The 17,067-nt window shown below is 34.6% G+C and overlaps 1 protein-coding gene across 7 annotated transcripts in view; it reads right to left on the bottom strand.

The window, feature by feature from the left end:
• The window catches only part of METTL25 (methyltransferase like 25), a 129,560-nt gene that overhangs the window by 56,776 nt on the left and 55,717 nt on the right, over positions 1-17,067 (bottom strand). For all 7 annotated transcript variants that reach the window (XR_003680093.2, XR_003680097.2, XR_008617555.1 and 4 more), the window contains exons 6-7: positions 5,444-5,538; positions 1,973-2,002 (exon numbers count right to left, since the gene is read on the bottom strand). Coding sequence is in view for 3 of the 7 variants with exons in the window: in XM_028490421.2 (XP_028346222.1) it covers positions 1,973-2,002; positions 5,444-5,538 (125 nt within the window). In the remaining 4 variants the exon portion in view is untranslated. The remainder of the gene's footprint in view (positions 1-1,972; positions 2,003-5,443; positions 5,539-17,067) is intronic.

Below are 17,067 nucleotides of genomic sequence, written 5' to 3'. Positions count from 1 at the left end.
CTTTCTTTCCTTCACAGTGATAAATGAACTTAACAGTTTAATGCATTTTAAGATGGGAGGGAGCAGAAAGAGTACACCCTTAAAGTGTATATGTGTGTATATGTGTGTGTGTGTGTGTGTGTGTGTGTGTGTGTGTATATTAGACATGCATTTTACAGGTCTAGTGGAAAGTGCACTAAGCTGAAAGAACTCTGCAATTAACTGAGCTAGAATGCACTACTAAACTTCTGCTGTATATCATGTTCTCATGTAAGTTTGGGGAATACCCAACTCATAAGATTGACTGTAAAGATGAACAAGCCCTTGGGAAACTGAAAAACAGAGCACAAATGCATTGGAGCACTATTATGATTAAGGCTCTTTCCTCTTCCAGACCCCTAAGGAACCACTATTTTGTTTGTTTGTTTTTTTTTTTGCGGTACGCGGGCCTCTCACTGTTGTGGCCTCTCCCGTTGCGGAGCACAGGCTCCGGACGCGCAGGCTCAGCGGCCACGGCTCACGGGCCCAGCCGCTCCGCGGCATGTGGGATCCTCCCGGACCGGGGCACGAACCCGCGTCCCCTGCATCGGCAGGCGGACTCTCAACCACTGCGCCACCAGGGAAGCCCAGGAACCACTATTTTGATCTGTACTATAGTTAAGAGCTAGGACTCCAGAGTCAGAGACTCAAATCTCAGTGTTCACTACTTAACAGTTTCCTCATGTGTATCGTGGGATAATAGTCCCGATCTCACAGGCCATGTATGCAGCACTTTAATTGATGAAGAAAACTTTGAACAGTACTTTGGTAAGCTCTGTGTTAAACTTAGGTATTATTTTCATGATCATAATTATTAACCACCTGTAACAGTAACAACAGTTGATATTTATTGAACACTTACTACGTGATAGGCATTGTTTTAAGCATTTTACATCTTTCACTCATTTAATCCTCACAAAAACTCTATGAGGAAGGTATTATTGTTACTCTTATTTTTTTAGTATTATTATTATTTGTATTTTACAGATAAAGAAATTAAGCTATGGAGAAATCATGATGTGTCTCTGATCACTAAGCCAGTAACTGATGAACACCAGCAGACTGCTGATGCAAACCAGCAGTCTGAGAATAAAGCTTACACACTTAAACAATATGCTTTAATGCTTTTAAAAAATCAGTTTTTATCAATTTTCAGATAGGTATAATGAGTATTTTTTAAAAAACCACACAAAGTTCTTAGCATTGTGTCTGGCCCAAAGAAAGCACTCAGTAAATGATATTTGTTGCTACTATTATGCTACTATTATTTTTAAAAATTCAAATTGACATATTAATCCTCCCTGAAAATAAGCAAAAGAGAAATTTCTAAAATTTAGGTCCAATAAGAAAACTTTTGTGAAAAATTTAAAAGGAACTCTCAAAAAAATACTGTAAAATTCCTAATATGTTTCATAAATCTTAAGGTAGAGGAAAAGGCAATTACATAAATATGTGAAGGATACATTTAACATCTGTTTATATGTAAAAACCCATTTGGTTGTTGCAACTAATGACTAATGAAGTCAATAAAGAAGAAAGTTAAAAAACAACCAACTAAAATGTGTGGTTTGGACTATAGTTAAAAAATAAATTGAATGCTATACCTTGTTTATCTTTGCTTGAACTAAGCCCGTAAAAGCCTGACAGTCAGCAATAACATTCTTTAGAAATATTTATAGACTGTTTAATATAGTATGAATAAATGAGACATTAGTACAAGAGTATAACGTGGAAGTTTTCCTATGAGTTCAATTTACTTTTCCTGAGAATTCACTTCTCTTTTAAAGTAAACTTACAGAAAATGTATAAGTCTGAATATGAATAGGTGAAAAGAACAGGTGATATTTATAAAAATCCATCAGGTTTTAGGTTCATCAGCAGGTCAAGTATGAAGAGTACTTTGAGAAAAACTATCACGTTCATCAGTTGGATTAGAGTAAACAGGCTCACTTACCCCTTGGCCGACTGCAACGCGCTCCAGTGCCTTTAAGGAGAAAAAAATAAGACAAAGACAGCTGATATATTTAGTCTTGTCTTGTAAGACTTGTAAAAGTGACTTGTAAAAGTGACATTTAAAAAGATTAATTAAATGATAACATATAAGTTTATACACTTAAAAGTGTTAATATCATTAAGGAATGTTAACTGGTACACTTGTATAGTTTAGGGCTGATATATGGATGTGTGTCACGCACACAAACACATACACACCCCAACTGTATACACTCCTTGAATTTTAGAAGGAATTAGAAAACAGGAAAGAAATAAAATGACATATTCTTGGCTCACTTTTATTGCAGCTAAAACAATCAAATAAATCCAAAACTATTATTATGTATAGACATACATAAACATATTTATATATGTACTTTTTAACTTATTTTCTTCCAATTTTTTATAAATGTATAATTTCATCTTTTATTAAACAAGATTATATTGAACTGATTATAGTTGAAATCTTAGTTTAGAAAAGTACATATATTTTTGGTCTGCATGGTCAAATTCAAATCAAATTCACATATGATCAAGTCACCATAAGAGAAAGTAATACATATTTTTGCAATTTTATATGTAGCTGGTTTTACACTGATATTTATTTAAAATTCAAAACACTTTTATAAAAAAATTTTTATAAAATTTCCCCAATATTTATAAAAATTTCCCCAATATTTTATAAAATTTTCCCAATATTTCTCATAAATACTCATAATCTGACATACATGAAAGGATTTGTTATAATTTAAAAATGGAATAGGGCCTTCTGAAACTTTCAAATTTTAGACATGTATTTCTACACTTACGTTGTTTTATAACTAAATTAGATATAACATTTTAGCTAAAATTTTATTTTTAAAGTATTCCTTAGAAAATATTTCAAACATAAAGAAAAACAGTAAAATGTAACAGTGCATATACTTCCTACTCAAATTTAAAGTGCTCATATTTGCTTCAGATGGCTATGTCTTCATAATACTTTTTAGATACAGCTGAATCATGTACTTTTAAAACTGAAAGAAAATGTGCAGATTATCCCAAGTGCAACTTTCTCAGATGCACAAGGTCACTGACAATGGCAGGGTCTTGCCACAAGCTGCACAGCTAGTTAGCAGGTGAACAGGGACTAAAAACTTGTTTTCTGAACCCTGGTTTACTTCTCATGCCCTCACACCATGAAGAGTTAGTGGGAAAATGAGTTCATGGTATAAAAGCTTGCTTTAAAGAAACTGTTTGAAGAAAAAAAATGTAATTTTTTCACTGACTCCAAGGATACCTTCATGAACATCTAGAACCAGAGTGTTATGAATACAGAAGATAGTTATTATATCATTTTTGTATTAAATTAAGTAGCAACAGGCCCTGAACAAGTATGTTATTGAAGAAAACACTGAGTTTTCATTTACAGTACTGGTTGTGTTCATTTCGGATTAAATTTTTGTGTTACTTGCTTTGCTAAAAGACCAAACTATCAATAATAAAGAAACAAAAGTTTTTAATAATAAATGATTTGGCATCAATAAAAATATCATATAACACGGGACTACTTTTGGTATGTGTTGCTGATGTGTTTGTTTTAGAAATACCAATGATAAATTCTGATTATGTAATAAAAGATAATCAGGTAGGTGATAAGCAGTTTCTTGCAAACATTAATAATTTTTCTTGGCCAATAAATATACCAAGCGTTCATTTCATACTAATCTAAAATATTTTACAGTTTTATCAGGCTAAAAGTATGCTGACAAGATTACACTAATGTAATTAATTTTTCCCCTCTGGTTAGTACCCTTAACAATTTATCTGAAAGTGTCACCAGAAAGGTATACTTCTCTCTCTCTCTCTCTCTCTCTCTCTGTGTCTCTCTCTCAACCCCTTAAGCTTTGAATATTTGTAGAAAAGGTCAGTCATAGAGCAAAAGGCAATAAAACAAGATGCACCAAAAGAAATATGTTCCTTAGACTTTCCTAGATTACTCTAGCATCAAAAAAAGAAGTCAAGGTGAGCAAAGACAGGGATAAGAGTTAAGGAGAGGGGCATTCCATGAGAAGCTGACATTGGTCAGGCAAAGTTCTTAAGTGCGGCACGGTTGACAAATTCTACATTTTGGAATTTATTTTTCAAAAACTCTTCTTTTTGGCTTGCTGAACGTTTATTTTTATAGCAAACATTTTTATTTTGTGGATATATTATATCATTTTATCTTTCTAAGGGATACTAATAGTTATTTTATTTTACTTTGGATAGTATCCATTTCCTCCAAGTTGCTACTTTTCTATTTGTTTATCTGATCTCTTTTCTTTCATGTTAGACTTTCTTAGACAACTAATGATTCTTGGCTTTTTGATAATTAAAATGCAGTAATCATAAACTTGATTAGAAGCACTGTGCTTATGAGTGAGGACTTTTAATTGTGGGTCTCACCACAAAGGTCCTATTTCATTGTGAAATCCCTAATGCCAATATCTTTAGTCTTTTCTCTTAGGCTAATCAGATTCCCTATAAAAAACTACTTCAATTTCTTGCCTAGAGGGTGTAAGCTGCCAGCATTCTGGGAACCAAGTCATTCCAAGAATGACCTCCCATTCTAACAAGACCCTAAATGAGTATCATTTACAAATATAATGAAAGAAAGACAAATTCCCAGAAAAGTATTTTAAGAGGACTCACAAAAGGAAATCATTATTTGAGCATAAATAAGATTTCGAAGTTAATTCTCAGATATGTGACCCAGAACACTGGAATACTTTTTTATATTGCTGTTACTGGCAATATAAAAAATATTGAGATAATGACCACAAAATAGTTAATTTATCTTGGGATTGGACATTAAAGACATTATTTTAAAAGCTATATTTTAAATTTATGATGACAAAGTCCATTTATACCATTTAACTGGCATCTGTTCCTTTTTAAACCAACATAACACCACAAACAGAGAAGACTGTGGGCTAAAGTGTTCTAGGTCTAAGGACACGAGCTAAATAAAGATTTCACTTAACTAGATAGTTACTTCATATCCCAGGTTGCTTAATAATATTTTTCCCATTTTATAAAAAATTAGAGGAGACCAAATGATCTGCTACAAACAAACACAAACATACCACAGAACTGTGGATAAAGCACTAAAGGAATTCTGTGTTTAAGACTTGGTTGTTGGTACATTTTATATGATAATTAAAGTAATTATATGTAAGAAATTAAGTACTATAATGTAGAATTATAGTATAATTATAAATTGTTACCACACTGCATGCAAAGTGAGTAATGTTGGAAGGGTAAGCCATTTTTTTCCTCATAATTTGCAATGCACGAAAACATTAATAATGACACTCTGCAAAATTTGGCATTTAATGAAGCCAAAAATAAATAAATTAAATTCTGCAACATCTGTATAAAGCTCTCAGTCCAGGAAAAAAAACAGTCATACCAAACATGCTGACATTCTGGCATTCCGGCCACAGCACCATCTCTCTTCCTTTAAATAGTGGCACATTGGAAATCCCCACTTTTCTTGGGTACCTTCTGCAGATGGAAGAAAAATATGGATTATTTAAATAAAATTCTTCCTCTTTTAGTTAAAGTAAATAATCTATTGAGAAAGCAAATCAGTCATTTGAAAGTCAAACAGTAGTTAAACATGTAAGTGGTAATGTTTAACAGTTCATTCCAGTATGTTAATTAAAAGCACATTAATGTTATGAAAATGGTATTTTCTCAACAACAGCTGTTTTGTATTTAAGCTCCAGGTCTGATACCAACCAATTTCCCAAAATTATTTCTCAAATAATTAGCAAAAGCAATTTAAAATGGAAATACTTTGCATGTTCAGTGTAACTACAGAAGATAAGTAATGAGATACTAGGCATTTACTGCTGACCCGACTTTCTAATAAAATGGTTTATTAAATGTGACATTTGGCAATTTATTATAGAACAATATTAATTCATTCCTAACAATGTTGAAGCACCAATTTTTTTTCCAGCCACGATGTTCACTTTCCAGAAAATGAACAGCTGTTCATTTTCACTACATTGACAGGCTGTAAGATCTTCAACTGTGATTCAGTTTGGCTCAACTGCATTTATGGTTCGAGTAACAACAAAAAAATCAACATTTTCTGCTTAATCTCAGGTATCTGCTGACCAACTCACTAACAGAGTTACATATGCAACTTGCAGATGTGTAAGCCCCTTATGTACAACTATTAACTGCACAGGGTTTCTCAAAAGGAAAAAAAAAATTTCTATTTTAAATTAAAGTCTAGAAAAGCTTAAGCCTATCAAAACTGGGGCAATTCAAAGAAAACTGAGATGAATATAAATTTTCTATTAGGTTAAGTAAAACAGAACTAGAAAACAAGAAAATGCTTTAAAAGAAAATACTGTTGAGGTAGATTCCACTAAATAAACTTCTGTGTTATGAAAGGTCAAATGATTTTTTATTAAAATAGAGAAAATTTAAATTTCATGCAGATCATAAGCCTGTGATAGTGATTTCTTTCAGGTATTAAAGTAAGATTTACAATAGACGTTATTGATACTCAGATGGAAGATACTGACCCTGCCCCAGGAATATAAATAATAATAATGCTAGTATTTATACAGCACTTAATATTGTCAGGCACTATTGTAAGTGCTTTAAATGTAATAACTAGCTTTAAATGCTAAGAGCGTTAAATGTATTAGCTAGTCCCCACAGCGATTCTGTGAAATAGGTATACTATTATTCTCATGCTTCAGATAGAGAAAGTGAGCACAGGGAGGTTAAGAAAACTGCCTAAGTTGCAAATCTAGCACATGGCAGAGTTGGAATTTAAACCCAGGCAGTCTGACACCAGGGGCCACGCTCTTAACCACCAGGCTATATAAACAATTTCACTTTACAAGTGCCCAGGAATCACGGAGCCCTTGAAGCCTATCCAGTTACTAGGGACCCTGGACTACTTCCTCTGTCAATTTCCAAGATGCTGTGAAACAGCGGTTTGGGTTTTACTGAAGGTTTTATGATTTAACTGAAACATGATTATTGCTAAATCAAAGGGTTACTCTAAGTACTTCAATTTTTTTCTTACAACTGAAGAAAGAAATATCTAAACTTTACTGTAAAGGGTAAGGGGCTAGAGAAATGGGGTTGTGGTCTTTTATTGAGAGTGTTAGGAAAAGTGCTAACCAATAAAACAGCTAGTTCTTTCCCTTCCCCCATCTGTTCTCTCCTTCTTCCTTGTAGTAACAGCACTCAATTTTAACCTGGCTATTCAGCTGCTCAGGTTAAAGACTGCAATTCCCAGACTCCCATGCAGTCACTAGGATAGCTAGAGGGTAAGTTTTGGCTAACTGGATGTGGGCATAAATGATGTGTGCAAATGCTCAAAGAGGAGTGGGGGGGGGCATTATCTTTCCCCAACACTTTCCACCCCACTTCATACCTCCCCTGTCTGGAATGTGTTCATATTGGCAAGCAGACGGTGGAGCAACAAAATAGAAGGATTCTGGGTTCTTGGAAGGCTTTTTGGTGCAGAGCTCCCTTACTAACTCTAACTGTCTACCTCTGGACTGAAACAGAAATATCTATCTGTCTTGTTGAAGTCACTGTTACTTTGGGTTTGAACTCACTTTGCACCTAAATCTTCATCTTAATTTAATGCTTCCCAAACTTTTTTTGTAGCTCAGCCCTCTGGGAATATGGCAAATTTTGTACATCACAGTGGAATAAACAGATAACTGTGTTGAGGCAAAACCCATGGGATGAAGGAAGCAGTATCCCGGGAACTCCCATATAGCATCCACAGCACACTAGTTGAATAGTTCTGGTCTAATTAATACAGAAGTCTTCTCTGAGGATGTGATATTTGAGCAGAGATTTAAACGAGGAAGCAAGCCATGCAAATATTAGGGGAAGACGATGAAAAACAAACAAACAAAGTGCTTCCAACAGGATACAGTTAATCTCCAAAAACATAATACCAGAACATTTTACCATTTAAAATGATTAGCCAGCAATTTCTCAACTGCTAATATCCCAACCAAATACCTACAAAATAAACTTCTAATAGGGGAAAAGAAGAGATGAAAGTCAACTTACTACAGAACATGAAAAGAATCCCACTTAAGAAACAAGCAATGCATTTGTAATGAAAAGTATAATTAGTGCACCATCATTGCTCTGCAATTCACCTCATGTTGCCAGGAAAAAAGCAGGTCTACTTGCCTGAAAACAGGTAGAAATTTCCTCTGCCAATAATAATCTAAAAAAACTGACTGAGAAAAATTACAACTTAACATTAGATTGAAATGGGAAGAGTATTTCTGGAAAATATATTACAATGGAAGGGGTATATTATTTCCAGGAAAAAAAAAATCTAAGAAATCCATGCCAAAGTTACTCTCAAATTGTTGACCTATAGAAACTGTAAGAGATAATAAAATTTATTCTGTCTCTAAGCCATTCAGTTTTGTGGTGATTTCTGAAATAGCATTAGATGATACATACAGTCTTGAAGTAGCAATAGAGAGGCTAATTACCTCATACAAGGGAACTGAGACAGAAAAATGCACTGCTCGATGAGGATGGGAAGTATGCTTCCTCAGGAAAGAGCTAAGTTTTGATTAGACAGTAAAGGAATTTTCAGAGTATAGGCTGCAGATAAAGACACTTTCAGTAATGAATGACCAAATTCCAGAAAATTTTGGAATTGAGGAGAGGTAGAAGACTAGTCAGAACAAAGGACATATAGAGATACATTTGATGAGAATCCCCAGAAATCAGGAATGAATCGTGAGGCCAGGGTTTCTGGTGAGGGCTGACATGAATGGGGACCAAAGGCACGATGGGGTTGGTCTTTACCATCCCTAGAGAGATAGTGGTGAAGCTGTGAGTGTTGTGTTAGGGGCGGAGGAGGGAATTTTTCAGGGGAATATAGAGTTCTGGGCTTGACAGTTGATAAAGGGAAGATGCAGACAGGGATACACAGGACTCCTGGCATTCCTCTTGATATCAGATGATATAGCGTGGAAGCCAGCAGGGGAGCAGTCACACACTGAGCACAAAGGGCTGTCACTGGAGAAATGAAGGCTGAAGGATGGCAAGCATGTTCCCTAACTTGTGTTGAGGAAGGTGACAAGGTGGGGAGGAGGGTTACTGTTTTCCGTAGGGCTCATAAAACTTCTCTTTGCCACCACAATGAAGGCCTGCAGAAGGGTACCCTTAACCTGTGTGTAAGAAAGTTCCCCCTTCAACCCTACATAACAGTGTGAAGGACAGCTGAAGGGCAGTCTTACTCCATGCACATGGCTCCCCAGATCTCTATCCAAAACATCCATGAACTTTAAGGTCCTAGGGCAGTTTACAGCAATTGCCAGCCTTGGCTCAGGGCTATGTGAAACCACATTAGAGACTCACTCCTCTGGACACCCAGTGATTGTGTAATCACCTTGAACTTTTCTGAGTCTGCATCGCAGTTTCCTCTTTGATTGAGGTCACAGTAGCTTCACAGCTCTGTTCAATTTGTAAGAGAACAAGTGCAAAAAACTGATACAGAGAGACACCCTCAAAGTCAAACAAAGCCTTTCATATACTGATTTAATGTAATCTTTAGAATCTATTTCACCAGCTTCATTCTGACTGCAGTGAAGAACGAGGCTCCCTTCTAAGTCCTGAATCAAAGTCACTGTGTTCACCATTTCTGCTGTTAAGTCTCAGTCTCCTATTTAACTGTGTTCATATACTTATATTCAAATCTAGTCAAACTGGGCATTAAACTTCCTTATCAGTAAATCAAGTTGCTTTCCTTTAGGAGCACTTTTCATGCTATCTTTAAATGATAATTTTGGAGTAGATGAAGCCTCTTGTTTTTTTCTTCTATTTCATTTCTTAGTCTTTTTTTTTTTTTTACATGAGATACAACTTGTTTTTATTGGTTATCTATTTTATACATATTAGTGTATATATGTCAATCCCAATCTCCCAATTCATCCCACCACCCTCCTGCCTGGCATTCCCCCCTTGATGTCCATTCGTTTATTCTCTACATCTGTGTCTCTATTTCTGCCTTAAAAATGGGTTCATCTGCACCATTTTTCTAGATTCCACATACATGCGTTAATATACGATATTTGTTTTTCTCTTTCTGACTTACTTCACTCTGTATGACGTCTCTAGGTCCATCCATGTCTCTACAAATGACCCAATTTCATTCCTTTTTACGGCTGAGTAATATTCCATTGCATATATGTACCACATCTTCTTTATCTATTTATCTGTCGATGGGCATTTAAATTGCTTCCATAACCTGGCTACTGTATATACTGCTGCAATGAACATTGGGGTGCATGTGTCTTTTTGAATTATGGTTTTCTCTGCATATATGCCCAGTTTCTTAGTCTTTGCTGGCTTTAGAAATGCATTACTCTTGTAAATGTAGACGTTCTACTAGTTCTTCCTTCTTGTGTTAATAATATTATCTACTTAATTAATAAACAAGTTTGAATTTTAGAACAATCTTTTATTCTTCTCTCCTTTAACCTCCAAGTTCTTATATACACATCCTCTTAAATTATATCTCCTTTTCGTTTTCAATCTTCATTAGCTCTTGACTGGGTAAATGTAATACCTACTAAAAATTCTTTTTCCCTTTCTTTTTGTCTTCGTGTCCTTCCTCTATATTAAGAGTAACAGTATCTTTCTGAAAAGATCTACATAGGCCACTCAAACAGCTCTTGTATCCATCATCACCAGCATCTGAGACCAAACCCAACGGGTATTTTTCTTACTGTAGATTTTCGAGAGCTTCTGATACTCCCTCCTTAAAATATTCTCCTCATCTGGCTTCCATGGTATCATTCTCTCTTATTTGTGGCCTAATGCTCTTCATAGCCCCTTGACAGCTCATTATTTTCTGTCTATTAAATGTTCTTAAGGCTTAATCCTCTCACTCCCCAAGCCCCTTTTATACTTCTTTGACTAAAGGCTCATCAACTCACATGCCTTCATCTGGTAAACAAAAGTATGAAGTGGCTAGGTAGAATGCAATGGGTACTAAAAATTTTGTATGGTAACCAAGTATCACATTTGCCTGGTCTTACTGCTTTTTAAAGTAAAATTTGGGCATAGTAAGTCTATCTAAATTGCCTAAAATTAGTCTGAACTCTTGCTCTATCTCTACTCTTTCCCCAGACAGTCTTGTCCATATCTCAGTACGTATTGATGATCCCTGTAATACTTTCCGAGGGCTGCCATAACAAATGGCCACACATTGGGTAGCTGAAAACAACAGAAATGTATTCTCTCATGGTTCTGGAGGCTGGGGGTCTCAAATCAAGGTATCAGTTGGATCATGCTCACTCCGAACGCTCTAGGAAAGAATCTCTGCTTGCCTCTTCCTAGCTTCTGGTGGCTGCTGGCAATCCTTGGCTTGTAGATGCTTCACTCCAGTTTCTGGGCAATTACATCTACTCCTTTAAATTTAATTCCCAGATTATTTCAGTCTGAAGTTCTTTCTGGATTTTGACGTAAGAATTTTAAACTACTTGCTGAACATTTCTAAAATGAAAAATATGCAAAAATAAACTCATTTCCTAAGCCCACAAATCTGATCTTCCCCCATAATGACATATCATTATGTAGTCAACCAACCTAAAACCTTGCCATCATCTTTAGCCTTCACTGCCACCCTCACTCCAACCCTACCACATTTCCCTACCATTGGTTACCATGTTAGCTGGTTTTATCTCTGAAAAGGCCTGATAAATTGTTGTCTCCTCCTACTGTTCTTATCTAAAGTATCCTTGCTTTGGACTCATAACTACTCCCTAACCAGTCTCCCTGTCTCTGATCTAGCTCCATGCCAGTCTATCTTCTATTATGCGAAAAATTACTACTTTTCAGAAATGTAAATGAATGTATGCAACTCTTTTGCATTAAACACTCAAAAATATTTTTATGGAACAAAGTATACTTTGCTTTCCACTGAATAATATTCTGAGACCTCAGTATAGCATTCATGGCTCTCATAATCTGGCCCTAATTTCTTTGTTCATCTTTCTAAATGAAGACCAAATGTCACCTTTTTTAGAAAGCTTTCCTTTATCCCTTAGTTATGAAAAATTACTCTCTCTTCTAGTCTTAATAGCATTTGGTTTATACATCCATCACTCATTACTTCTTTCATTCATCTTTTCAATAATTCATATCTGTAGTTGATTAAGATCTATAGGTCATGAATATATCACTCTCAGACATGCATGAAAGTTCTACATAATTGCTTGTGAATTCCTCACTACATCATGAGCTCCCTAAGGGGAAAGAGTATCTCACTTATTGTACATCCTCTACTGCCTACTACAGAACTTTGTTGAACTGAATCAACAGAATTACACAGATGAATCAAGATTATCTACATGTCCTCACTCTACTTTGAAAATACACGCTTTTAAAATTTCTTTAGACCTAAATGAAATCTGACAAATTTTATCTAGGAAAAATAAACAGGTATTATGCTGTTAGAGACAAATTTTTGTCACCTAAATTAATAACCTCAACTTACATTATACCTTTGTATATAGAGGGTTTTAGACTATCTTATTTAAAACCACAATGACTATTATTGAAAGATAGGAAAAAAAAGATAGGGAAAAATATATAAAGTGATTTTTGAGAGATTTTGCTTTACTCTTCACATATCTGACCCTCCTCTCCCTGCTTAGTTTTTCTCCTGTTTATAACCTGACATTATGTATCTATTTATTTGTTTTTCTATTCCCTGATGCCTTCTATCAGAGTATAAACTTAATGAGGGCAGGGACTTTGTTTTGATCAATCTTGTATCCCTGGTCCCTAGAATAGTGACTAGCATGTGTCAGGCACCCAATAAATATTTCTTATATGAAGAAAAAAAAACCCAACAAAATCCTTTGGAATAAACCAAACTAAAACTGGGCAAGATTAACACAAATATCTGAAACAACAACCAAATAAATGAAAAGATAATTTATGTTACAGAGAGAAAAAAATATCAAAGACATAATTTATTCCCATAATGATCTTTAAGTTCAATGCATGTCAATAAAAATCCCAACAGGCTTTTTTTTTTTTTAAATGGACTTTAACAATCTGATTCTAAAACTCCTTTGACACACAAATTATCAAAATCAGCTTTTACTTTAAATCTGGTCAGCAATGTTTATTATGATCTAAACATTATAAAGAAAATGAGATAATTTAAAAATCACTCTTTTAAAGCATAAAACATTTTGCAACTTTTCTATGAATTTGCACTGTAAACCACATATACTTTAATCCCAAATGAAAGACTCAAGTAAACTTTTCTACCTAAGCCTTATTAAATTGTTGATGTGATCAACATTTCAATTTTCCTCTTGCCAAGATCTCTGGATAAATAAAATATTTCATCATCAAATTTTAAAATGCTTCCTAATTGTTAATATTAAAGCTTTTTAAACATTAATTATCTCCTTCTCTAAAAGATGGTCTACCCTTTTAGCATCTACACTAGAAATATTAGAAAGAGCTCTAGCAAAACATGAAACAAAGCCTTATTGTTCGACTTTCCTATCTGGCATTGTTCACCATACGTGCACTGAATATCCTGGCTTCCATTGCTGAGTCCAGACAATAAATGAGCTGCAGTCAGCGAGCCCTTCGTGACTGAAATCTTTTCTTTGGGGAAACTCACTCAGTAACCCTATTATCTGGTCTCCAAAAAATATAAAATTGCATCTGTATGTCTTACACAGACCAATGAAGTAAAATGGTCACTCTTTTTAAAGTAAATAAATAAGTAAAACTCATATAAAAGAGAAAAATGCATGAGGTTAGCTAAGAAAATTCTGAAAAATAAGAACTTTGGGGGACTTGCTCTACTGGATTTCAAAGGTTCAAATAAACTACAGTAATTTTAACAGTATAGTATTATCACAGGAACCAACAGATTAAGGGAAAAGAAGAGAACCTAAAAATGCACTATCTGAGAAAGGTGTCATTTCCTATCAATGTGTGAAAGCATGGATTATTCAATAAATAGCATTCAGAAAAATATACAATTAGAACCATTTTGAAAATCATAAACAAAAATAATCCAGACAGATTATGGAACTAGATAAAACAAAAATTATAGTTAGAGGAGAAAATTAGAAAACAAATACCATCAATATAGCAGAAGCAAAACAGAATATGGTACATCCATTCCAAGGAATACTTTGTCCTGTATTAAACAAATTTAGTAAATCTATATACGTTAACAATGGAGAGAGCTCCAAGATACATTGCTAAGTAAGAGAGCAACACTGTACTGTTCTTCCTTATTAGGTCACCTTGCTGGTCCTCCTCATCTTCCCAAACTCCTTTGGAATATTCCTAGGTTCAGTCTCTGTACTTCTTTTCAAGATTTCTGCTCCCTAAGTGATCTCACTCAGACTTACTATCTATGTTAATAACTCAGGGACTTATCTTTAGCCCAGATTTGTCCTCAGAAACCCAGAATTATCTATCCACTGATAATATCGCCTCCACACTTGAATTTTTAAAAGGAAGGTCAAACTCAACCTGTCCAAAACTAAACAACTTCCACCTCAATTCTATTCTTTCAGCAGTCATATCCAGTTCACTAAATGACAACTCCATTTTCCCATTGTTTCAGGCCAAAACTCTTTGAATTACACTTGGCTTTCTTCTTTCTTTCACACCCCCATTGAATCTGTCAATAATTTCTGCTAGCAATACTTTAAAAATAATATCGAGAATTTAATCATTTCTTCTACTGCTCCTCTCTGATCTAAACCACCATCATCGCTCATCTAGATCAGCTTCCTAACTGATCTCCCTGCTTCTGATCTTGACACTTTGTTTCATCCATACTGGTGTCTGCAGTGTTCCTTGAAAAAGGCAGGCAAGCTCCTCCCTTTGGGCATTTTACTTGCTGTTCCCTCTGCCTGGAACACTATTTCTCCAGAATAACTGCATTGGTCCCTCTCTCATCCTTCAAATGTCTGCTCAAATGTTATGTTAACAACAAGGTCTTCCCTGCCTGCTTCATATAAAACAGTGTCCCTTCACAAAAAAAGCCTCAACAAATTTAAGAGGACAGAAATTATTTCAAGCATGTTTTCTGACCACAACAACAGGAAACTAGAACTCAACCACACAAAGAGAAACGAGAAGAAAATGATTACATGGAGACTAAACAACATGCTACTAAAAAACCAATGGGTCAACAATGAAATCAAAGAGGAAATTTAAAAATACCTTGAGACAAATGACAATGAAAACACAAACATATGAAACACAGGGGATGCAGCAGAAGCAGTCTTAAGAGGGAAGTTCATAGCAACATAGGCCTTCCTCATAAAGCAAGAAAAATATCAAATAAACAACCTAACCTACCACCTAAAAGAATTAGAAAAAGAAAAACAAACAAAACCTAAAGTCAGCATAAAGAAGGAAATAATAAAGATCAGAGAGGAAATAAATAAAATAGAGATTCAAAAAAATTAGAAAAAAATCAATAAAACCAAGAGCTGGGTTTTTGAAAGGATAAACAAAATCGACAAACCTCTGGCCGCTCACCAAGAAGAAAAGAGAGAGGACCAAATAAACAAAAAAAGAAATGAAAGAGGAGAAATAAAAACCAATACCACAGAAATACAAAAAAAAACCATAAGAGAATACTATGAAAAATTATATGCCAATAAATTGGACAACCTAGAAGTAGTGGACAAGTTTCTAGAAATATACGGCCCATGAAAAATCAATCAAGAAGAAACAGATAATTTGAACAATTATCACTAGACTTGAAATAGAATCTGTAATAAAGAAAAAACTTTACAAACAAAAGTCCAGGACCAGATGGTTTCATTGAGGAATTCTACCAAACATACAAAGAAGAACTTATACCGATTCTTTTCAAACTCTTCCAAAAGACTGCAGAGGAGGGAACACTCTCAAAGTCATTCTATGAAGACACCATTATCCTAATACCAAAACCCGACAAAGATACTACCAAAAAAGAAAATTACAGGCCAGTATCTTTGATGAACACAGATGCGAAAATCCTCAACAAAATATTAGTAAACTGAATGCAACAACACATAAAAAGGATTATATACCATGATCAAGTTGGATTCATCCTAGGGTCACAAGGATGGTTCAACATACACAAATCAATCAATGTGATACACCACAGCAACAAAAGAAAAGACAAAAACCACATGATCATCTCAATAGATGCAGAAAAAGCATTTGATAAAATTCAGCATCCATTCACAATAAAAACTCTCACCAAAGTGGGTATAGAGAAAATGTATCTCAATATAATAAAAGCTATTTATGACAAACGCACACCAACATAATACTCAACAGGGAAAAGCTGAAAGTCTTCCTGCTAAAATCTGGAACAAGACAAGGATGCCCACTCTTACCATTTCTATTCAACATAGTATTGGAAGTCCTAGCCACAGCAATCAGACAAGAAAATAAATAAAAGGTATCCAAACTGGCAGGGAAGAGGTAAATAAAATTGTCATTATATGCAGATGATATAATAGTCTATATAGAAAACCCTAAAGACTCCACATAAAAACTATTAGAACAGAGAAACAAATTCAGCAAGGTAGCAGGTTATAAGATTAACGTACAGAAATCTGTTGAATTTCCTTACTCTAACAATGAAATATCAGAAAAAGAAAGCTAAAAAAAAAATCCCTTTTAAAATTGTGTCAAAAAAAAAAAAGTAGGAATAAACCTGACCAAGGAGGTGAAAGACTTACATGCTGAGAACTATAAAACATTGATAAAGGTAACTGAAGATGATTCAAAGAAATAAAAAGATATCCCATGTTTTTGGACTAGAAGAATTAATATTGTTAAAATGGCCACACTACTCAAAGTAATCTACAGATTTAATGTGATCCCCATCAAATTATCCATGACATTTTTCACAGAACTAGAACAAATAATCCTAAAATTTATATGGCACCACAAAAGACTCAGAATTGCCAAAGCAATCCTGAGGAAAAAGAACAAAGCTGAGGGCATAACCCT

Source organism: Physeter macrocephalus, chromosome 6 (assembly GCF_002837175.3).
Source record: "Physeter macrocephalus isolate SW-GA chromosome 6, ASM283717v5, whole genome shotgun sequence".
Lineage (NCBI taxonomy): Eukaryota > Metazoa > Chordata > Mammalia > Artiodactyla > Physeteridae > Physeter > Physeter macrocephalus.
The sequence above is the reverse complement of the archived record's forward strand: the minus strand, read 5'-3'. Positions and strand labels throughout refer to the sequence as shown.